Below are 10017 nucleotides of genomic sequence, written 5' to 3' on the forward strand. Positions count from 1 at the left end.
TGCTCATCGAGATACTGAATCTCATTTTCAACTCTTTCAACAACTAACTCACAAAATCTAGTTTTGCTTTCAAGATAAAGCTTCGGAGATTTCAAACATTGAAGGAAAATACTGAAAAATTCTTCATTAATTTCAATATCTACTAACCACTCTCTAACTCCGTTTAGAGCTTCACAAAGTGCAGGGTCTGCCACATACCCTACCATTGCATGAACAGATCAGCATGCGTTGGAATGTCTGGATCGAGTTGGAGTCGCCAGGTGAATGGTTCAGCCTGCATAAGTGTGTGACTGCTGTCCACCATCAGCATCAGATCTGCACCTTGATTACATGTACTGGGGTAAAATGCGAATGAAGTTTTATATCCACAAGCTCACGGAGATTGACTGAAGCAGCGTTTATCTACTAACGCTGATGTAAAACAAGAGCGTTTTCGAAGGCTACCTGGCGTAACTTCAGGCTCCGTCTAAGACTTATGAAACAAACACATCAACCCACAAACAAGTTTGTTCTCCCCAGTATGGTCGCCAGTATGTTAGCGTTTGAAATTTCACCTCAGGCTGAAAAGGCAAATCTCAAAAGCTACATCAAACCATTCAGCCCCGTAGCTAGCCCTACGGGGCAGGAGAAGGCTCTCTCCGGTCAATCTCGGTAGATCTTCAATTAAAGAGATGACCAAACGGGTAACACTGATATTAGGCTAGTAAACTGATTTGAAAGATTGATTTGGGGTTTTTAATTAAATAACGGGGTTTTTCTAGGCTGCATGGGCAAAATCACAGCTTGAAACAGAGAAATATAATGAACAACACAGGTTGATGACTGAGGCAAGGTAGGCAAGAAATTTAACATCAAATTGAGACTAAATGGGATGGCGAGACTGGTGAGGAGCTGACAAGGGCAAACAATAACTTTGAATCCTTGTCAAACAGAAGAAAACATTGAACATGAACAAACTTATAGGCAGAGCATATAATACTATGAATTCTACCTAAACACTTCATTTGTTCTCTCAGAAATGATCATGAAGTGAAAAGAAACATAACAGATTACATATGAAACAAGAGAAAAACTAATGCTAAATCATCATGCCACAGGGATCTCAGAAATCAGAGCTGTGAAATTTTCATTAAAAATCCCTGCCAAAAACTGTACATTGAAAGCTCTTTTCTCCAGCACTCTGAAAATCTCCCCTCTCAATTTTTTTTATTCACTCCCTACCAAATGAATTTTTTCTTTTAAATATATGAAATAAACACAGCTGGGGGAAAACAAATCGACCCCAAGACCAGGAATTGATTTTATCATTATTAATAAATAAACTAACAGAAAACAATCAGCTCTTCTGAAAATAAAAATGCGCTCCTTCTTCTACTCGAACTGTTGAAAACTGATGAAGCGGTGGCATTACAGGTGTCACTCCCAATTACTGAAAATAAACATAAGCAGTCGAATCTGTATGCCACTTTGCACATTCTGGGTTTCATAACTGCGCCCCAAATCTGGAAATGCGTTGGCCATAAAAACAACCTTTAAACTAACATTATGCTGATGGCTTGACATATGGAGAGCTGATCCTTTTGAATCGGGACTGAAGATAAAAGTAGGCGAATTGACCCCGTCTTCTGCTGTGACAGATGTCTTTAAAACTCTATGATACAGTTGAGCTCGGGGGCAAAAACAATTCATGTATTAAAAATACGATCTAAAATAAATGGGAAAAAAACTGCTCTTTCTGTTTTGAATGCCAAGTCACGATGTTGAATGCCTTTTCAGCGTCTTCGTCTTCCTCAAGAAAATCGGGATGGTGAGCAAAACCATAGCTTTTACGATGTCACTGCAATGCCATAAATGGTCCCTGTCCATATTTTATGCCGCATATTTTCCTTAGATGAAACGAACGCCTTAAATGTTGCAACAACTGCCACGTTACTAATATCTTTAATTCATATGCAAACGGTTCATCTTCCCTTTGGCAAATTTTGAATTTCGAAAAAATATGTCATTGGCAATGGAATGATGGACTCTATTTTAAAAGGTTCACTCATTAATTTGATTTGAACTTCCAAATGAGGATGAAGTTTGTCAAGGCCGATTCCTTCAACATGACAGGTTATAATGGTTGTTTCTGGTTGGTCAAAGACAACAAAATCCAAATCGTTGATATCTGTAAAGCAAACCTGTATGTCAACCAAACTTGGAGATGCCCGTTCAATTCTTGATCGGTTTACAGAGTCTTCCTTCACTACAACTTTTATAGAATAGCTTGTGTTGGGTAGAAGGCCCCTAAGTCGATATTTCCCTGAATTGTCTGTGGTTGCTTCTTCATAATAGCCTTTTGAGAGAGACCTTTGCAGGTAAGATGTCACTAGAGGCAGGATATTAAGGCAAATTGGTGACACCTCACCATCCAAATTCATCCATATTTCACCTTGTAAGCCACCACAGGGACCAGGATCAACCTGAAGATGGCCAGACTCAAGATCTAAAAGGAAAAGGCTCTCAAACTCTCCTGTGTGTTTGGATATCCATTCTATAACAGACGGATGCAGTTCTGTACAGCCTATTAGTCCCGCTAATTCATCATAAAAGAAACCACGAGCTAGTGGCAATGACTTGCAAGACTCCACAACCATTTGCAACAATGATAATGCCTCCTCAGAACTTGCTTTCTCAACACTGCCACTAGATGATGACAAAGTAGAGGCTACCTTTGCTTCTCCTAAAGAAGCAACTAATTTAACAGCTCCAATGATGCCCATACGCCTGTACCTTGGATCTGGGTTTGAAATCTGCTTACGAACAACCATCAGCAACTCATTTGCAATGGATGAGCTACAAGAATTGGTTGTAGACCAAACTGTTATAGCAAGTTGGCTGAAAATCCTATATACCTTATGTAGTTGTTCATCTTGAAATCCTTCCAGATAATCCAAAATACCAGTTATATAAGATAAAACAGGAACAAGCTCTCGAGAATGTTTTGTTGCCAGCAAAACCAGCGTGTCTAGAGCGGAATCCACTTCATGTGAAACACCAGACCCAGTATGTGTAACCAGAAATCCTAGTACTTCTTGTCGGTGATAATTACCAATAAACTCCTCAAAGACCAGAACATATGTATGAATGCCAAATTTTCGAATGGCCAGTTCCTTACATGTGAAAAGCGATGCCCCAATTGAAAGCAGATCTTGGAAATATACCTGAAGTGACTCTCTCCGGCCTTCAATGCACTGGCGAAGTAAATTTTCACCGAAGTAACCATCACGAGCTTTCTTATGTATTACTTTCTCTGCACTTTTACGTAGTGGACCACCATTGGCACAGAGAATCAGAAGCAACAAAATATCAATTACTTTGTGATCACACTCCCTATCAAGAGCTTTAATCTCCTTCAATATAGTTTCACAGAGAAGATTTTGAAAACGAAGGCCAGATCTCATCGCCTCCAGAATAAGAGCCTCAGCATTGTCAGCATTCAATTTACCTTTCTGCTTCTTGTCTCTGGAAGCTTGAGTGTCAGAAAGTGCAAAAAATAAAAATAAAAAAATGCAAGTTCTCACGAATTTGTTCAACTATCCTCCTTGAATTTGCTAAGGTTGCTGATTGGATCAAAAATTTCAAAACAAGTGGCAAATATTCTGCAGCTACACTTCTGAGACTTGAAAGAGCAATAGTGACCGCCTGTTCAGACAGTTCATCCTCCAAGCTGAGGTTAGAGAAAGCATCAAGAATTGGAACGATAAGATCCAAATCCTCCTGCAGCATTTGTTCAAGTGAAGAGACAACCATTCCATTACTTTGGTTACCAATTATATCTGGAAGAAAGCCAATAATTTCCTTCTTTAATGATAATGGACAGATGGACAACACATCTAACAGCTTTCTTGTTGATGCTTCACCATCAACTAGAAAATCAAGCCATCGGAATTGATTTAATAGTAATCTCGGAATGTCCTGTTTCCAGGAGACAGAATCTTCATCAAAGTCTTCAGGCAGCTTCTCCAATAGAATGTCATAGAACTGAGTTTGAAGAGGTGCTACTAAGAGCAATAACCTTGCAATGCTTTCAGAATATGATAAGATGTCTCTTGCTGCACTGTCTGATGTGCATATAAGAATCAAGGGTATATGAGGCTATGAATATTTGATCAAGATCTGGACCTGCAACATCAATTTTCCAGCATCAATTTTCCAGAAGAATTCTCTTTCCCACGCGACCCCTCTCTAACTTCATTCAACACACTTGCAAGTTGAAGTCGTTGAGCTTCATTGATCTCATTCATTGCCTTCTGTACTGAAGGATCCGGAACTATACCAACCACAAGTATCTGACGTATGCTTTGTTTTCTTTGTGCTTTTACAGAGGTAGGAGCTGGAAGTCGCTGCCAGTTGAAGAGCTGAAGAACAAATTACATAATCTAAAAAAAAAGCAACATATTAAATGATTTCTTCTTCAAAACCCTGTTTTGAAGAAGAATCAATCTCTGACATGAGACGGAGTCTAACATCGGCTCCACTTGGGATGGCAGCTGCCGCTCCGTGGAGGTGCCAAGAACCGCAGAACTTTGGGAGAGCAGACAGTGCCTCCACCCATTGGGCAATGGAGTCATCATCAACACAACTCTTGACTTAATTTTCACACTGAAACTGAACTGAAACAATCTTCAAGCAAACTAAAACCAGATGCTGCCCTTATGGCTGCTTATTTATTTACACAACCTACTCTAATCTGCTGTACAAACAATAGATCAGGTAATGCTGAAATGCCATATTAACCATTCAAGTAAACCTGACAATGAAGCCGCTTGAGAATGCTGCCACGAAGTCACAGATGCAGTTGCTGGCAGCCCTTCATGCACGTACTGACCCTGGTCACGGAAAAGGCAGCCTGATCTGTCAGTCAAACTGAAAAATGTGTCCATGTATGCCACAATAGGATCACGGCAACCGGACTCTGTTGGCTGCCCCAACTCTGCAATGCATACTTCCAGCTGCACATTGTCAATGTAAACATCTATAGGCAAGTCTACGATGTCTTGTTGCGAAGGAGGAAGGATTTCCAAAAACTTTTTAGGGTCTTGGAAATCATATGACTGAATCTGCTCATCGAGATACTGAATCTCATTTTCAACTCTTTCAACAACTAACTCACAAAATCTAGTTTTGCTTTCAAGATAAAGCTTCGGAGATTTCAAACATTGAAGGAAAATACTGAAAAATTCTTCATTAATTTCAATATCTACTAACCACTCTCTAACTCCGTTTAGAGCTTCACAAAGTGCAGGGTCTGCCACATACCCTACCATTGCATGAACAGATCAGCATGCGTTGGAATGTCTGGATCGAGTTGGAGTCGCCAGGTGAATGGTTCAGCCTGCATAAGTGTGTGACTGCTGTCCACCATCAGCATCAGATCTGCACCTTGATTACATGTACTGGGGTAAAATGCGAATGAAGTTTTATATCCACAAGCTCACGGAGATTGACTGAAGCAGCGTTTATCTACTAACGCTGATGTAAAACAAGAGCGTTTTCGAAGGCTACCTGGCGTAACTTCAGGCTCCGTCTAAGACTTATGAAACAAACACATCAACCCACAAACAAGTTTGTTCTCCCCAGTATGGTCGCCAGTATGTTAGCGTTTGAAATTTCACCTCAGGCTGAAAAGGCAAATCTCAAAAGCTACATCAAACCATTCAGCCCCGTAGCTAGCCCTACGGGGCAGGAGAAGGCTCTCTCCGGTCAATCTCGGTAGATCTTCAATTAAAGAGATGACCAAACGGGTAACACTGATATTAGGCTAGTAAACTGATTTGAAAGATTGATTTGGGGTTTTTAATTAAATAACGGGGTTTTTCTAGGCTGCATGGGCAAAATCACAGCTTGAAACAGAGAAATATAATGAACAACACAGGTTGATGACTGAGGCAAGGTAGGCAAGAAATTTAACATCAAATTGAGACTAAATGGGATGGCGAGACTGGTGAGGAGCTGACAAGGGCAAACAATAACTTTGAATCCTTGTCAAACAGAAGAAAACATTGAACATGAACAAACTTATAGGCAGAGCATATAATACTATGAATTCTACCTAAACACTTCATTTGTTCTCTCAGAAATGATCATGAAGTGAAAAGAAACATAACAGATTACATATGAAACAAGAGAAAAACTAATGCTAAATCATCATGCCACAGGGATCTCAGAAATCAGAGCTGTGAAATTTTCATTAAAAATCCCTGCCAAAAACTGTACATTGAAAGCTCTTTTCTCCAGCACTCTGAAAATCTCCCCTCTCAATTTTTTTTATTCACTCCCTACCAAATGAATTTTTTCTTTTAAATATATGAAATAAACACAGCTGGGGGAAAACAAATCGACCCCAAGACCAGGAATTGATTTTATCATTATTAATAAATAAACTAACAGAAAACAATCAGCTCTTCTGAAAATAAAAATGCGCTCCTTCTTCTACTCGAACTGTTGAAAACTGATGAAGCGGTGGCATTACAGGTGTCACTCCCAATTACTGAAAATAAACATAAGCAGTCGAATCTGTATGCCACTTTGCACATTCTGGGTTTCATAACTGCGCCCCAAATCTGGAAATGCGTTGGCCATAAAAACAACCTTTAAACTAACATTATGCTGATGGCTTGACATATGGAGAGCTGATCCTTTTGAATCGGGACTGAAGATAAAAGTAGGCGAATTGACCCCGTCTTCTGCTGTGACAGATGTCTTTAAAACTCTATGATACAGTTGAGCTCGGGGGCAAAAACAATTCATGTATTAAAAATACGATCTAAAATAAATGGGAAAAAAACTGCTCTTTCTGTTTTGAATGCCAAGTCACGATGTTGAATGCCTTTTCAGCGTCTTCGTCTTCCTCAAGAAAATCGGGATGGTGAGCAAAACCATAGCTTTTACGATGTCACTGCAATGCCATAAATGGTCCCTGTCCATATTTTATGCCGCATATTTTCCTTAGATGAAACGAACGCCTTAAATGTTGCAACAACTGCCACGTTACTAATATCTTTAATTCATATGCAAACGGTTCATCTTCCCTTTGGCAAATTTTGAATTTCGAAAAAATATGTCATTGGCAATGGAATGATGGACTCTATTTTAAAAGGTTCACTCATTAATTTGATTTGAACTTCCAAATGAGGATGAAGTTTGTCAAGGCCGATTCCTTCAACATGACAGGTTATAATGGTTGTTTCTGGTTGGTCAAAGACAACAAAATCCAAATCGTTGATATCTGTAAAGCAAACCTGTATGTCAACCAAACTTGGAGATGCCCGTTCAATTCTTGATCGGTTTACAGAGTCTTCCTTCACTACAACTTTTATAGAATAGCTTGTGTTGGGTAGAAGGCCCCTAAGTCGATATTTCCCTGAATTGTCTGTGGTTGCTTCTTCATAATAGCCTTTTGAGAGAGACCTTTGCAGGTAAGATGTCACTAGAGGCAGGATATTAAGGCAAATTGGTGACACCTCACCATCCAAATTCATCCATATTTCACCTTGTAAGCCACCACAGGGACCAGGATCAACCTGAAGATGGCCAGACTCAAGATCTAAAAGGAAAAGGCTCTCAAACTCTCCTGTGTGTTTGGATATCCATTCTATAACAGACGGATGCAGTTCTGTACAGCCTATTAGTCCCGCTAATTCATCATAAAAGAAACCACGAGCTAGTGGCAATGACTTGCAAGACTCCACAACCATTTGCAACAATGATAATGCCTCCTCAGAACTTGCTTTCTCAACACTGCCACTAGATGATGACAAAGTAGAGGCTACCTTTGCTTCTCCTAAAGAAGCAACTAATTTAACAGCTCCAATGATGCCCATACGCCTGTACCTTGGATCTGGGTTTGAAATCTGCTTACGAACAACCATCAGCAACTCATTTGCAATGGATGAGCTACAAGAATTGGTTGTAGACCAAACTGTTATAGCAAGTTGGCTGAAAATCCTATATACCTTATGTAGTTGTTCATCTTGAAATCCTTCCAGATAATCCAAAATACCAGTTATATAAGATAAAACAGGAACAAGCTCTCGAGAATGTTTTGTTGCCAGCAAAACCAGCGTGTCTAGAGCGGAATCCACTTCATGTGAAACACCAGACCCAGTATGTGTAACCAGAAATCCTAGTACTTCTTGTCGGTGATAATTACCAATAAACTCCTCAAAGACCAGAACATATGTATGAATGCCAAATTTTCGAATGGCCAGTTCCTTACATGTGAAAAGCGATGCCCCAATTGAAAGCAGATCTTGGAAATATACCTGAAGTGACTCTCTCCGGCCTTCAATGCACTGGCGAAGTAAATTTTCACCGAAGTAACCATCACGAGCTTTCTTATGTATTACTTTCTCTGCACTTTTACGTAGTGGACCACCATTGGCACAGAGAATCAGAAGCAACAAAATATCAATTACTTTGTGATCACACTCCCTATCAAGAGCTTTAATCTCCTTCAATATAGTTTCACAGAGAAGATTTTGAAAACGAAGGCCAGATCTCATCGCCTCCAGAATAAGAGCCTCAGCATTGTCAGCATTCAATTTACCTTTCTGCTTCTTGTCTCTGGAAGCTTGAGTGTCAGAAAGTGCAAAAAATAAAAATAAAAAAATGCAAGTTCTCACGAATTTGTTCAACTATCCTCCTTGAATTTGCTAAGGTTGCTGATTGGATCAAAAATTTCAAAACAAGTGGCAAATATTCTGCAGCTACACTTCTGAGACTTGAAAGAGCAATAGTGACCGCCTGTTCAGACAGTTCATCCTCCAAGCTGAGGTTAGAGAAAGCATCAAGAATTGGAACGATAAGATCCAAATCCTCCTGCAGCATTTGTTCAAGTGAAGAGACAACCATTCCATTACTTTGGTTACCAATTATATCTGGAAGAAAGCCAATAATTTCCTTCTTTAATGATAATGGACAGATGGACAACACATCTAACAGCTTTCTTGTTGATGCTTCACCATCAACTAGAAAATCAAGCCATCGGAATTGATTTAATAGTAATCTCGGAATGTCCTGTTTCCAGGAGACAGAATCTTCATCAAAGTCTTCAGGCAGCTTCTCCAATAGAATGTCATAGAACTGAGTTTGAAGAGGTGCTACTAAGAGCAATAACCTTGCAATGCTTTCAGAATATGATAAGATGTCTCTTGCTGCACTGTCTGATGTGCATATAAGAATCAAGGGTATATGAGGCTATGAATATTTGATCAAGATCTGGACCTGCAACATCAATTTTCCAGCATCAATTTTCCAGAAGAATTCTCTTTCCCACGCGACCCCTCTCTAACTTCATTCAACACACTTGCAAGTTGAAGTCGTTGAGCTTCATTGATCTCATTCATTGCCTTCTGTACTGAAGGATCCGGAACTATACCAACCACAAGTATCTGACGTATGCTTTGTTTTCTTTGTGCTTTTACAGAGGTAGGAGCTGGAAGTCGCTGCCAGTTGAAGAGCTGAAGAACAAATTACATAATCTAAAAAAAAAGCAACATATTAAATGATTTCTTCTTCAAAACCCTGTTTTGAAGAAGAATCAATCTCTGACATGAGACGGAGTCTAACATCGGCTCCACTTGGGATGGCAGCTGCCGCTCCGTGGAGGTGCCAAGAACCGCAGAACTTTGGGAGAGCAGACAGTGCCTCCACCCATTGGGCAATGGAGTCATCATCAACACAACTCTTGACTTAATTTTCACACTGAAACTGAACTGAAACAATCTTCAAGCAAACTAAAACCAGATGCTGCCCTTATGGCTGCTTATTTATTTACACAACCTACTCTAATCTGCTGTACAAACAATAGATCAGGTAATGCTGAAATGCCATATTAACCATTCAAGTAAACCTGACAATGAAGCCGCTTGAGAATGCTGCCACGAAGTCACAGATGCAGTTGCTGGCAGCCCTTCATGCACGTACTGACCCTGGTCACGGAAAAGGCAGCCTGATCTGTCAGTCAAACTGAAA

At 39.9% G+C, this 10017-nt stretch overlaps 2 protein-coding genes across 2 annotated transcripts; both read right to left on the minus strand.

Annotated features, from left to right (window-relative positions):
- Positions 1 to 1961: 1961 nt before the first annotated feature.
- LOC149168566 (uncharacterized) lies at positions 1962 to 4286 on the minus strand. The gene is given in 3 exon segments (XM_089424922.1): positions 1962 to 3536; positions 3538 to 4137; positions 4233 to 4286. Coding segments are annotated over 3 exon segments (2229 nt in total).
- Positions 4287 to 7064: 2778 nt separating this feature from the next.
- On the minus strand, positions 7065 to 9389 carry LOC149168567 (uncharacterized). Its single transcript, XM_089424923.1, is given in 3 exon segments — positions 7065 to 8639; positions 8641 to 9240; positions 9336 to 9389. Coding segments are annotated over 3 exon segments (2229 nt in total).
- Between the last annotated feature and the right edge of the window lie 628 nt (positions 9390 to 10017).

This window comes from Pinus tabuliformis, chromosome 4_2 (genome assembly GCF_031772625.1).
Source record: "Pinus tabuliformis cultivar Carrire ecotype Pingquan chromosome 4_2, CPIR1, whole genome shotgun sequence".
Taxonomy (NCBI): domain Eukaryota; kingdom Viridiplantae; phylum Streptophyta; class Pinopsida; order Pinales; family Pinaceae; genus Pinus; species Pinus tabuliformis.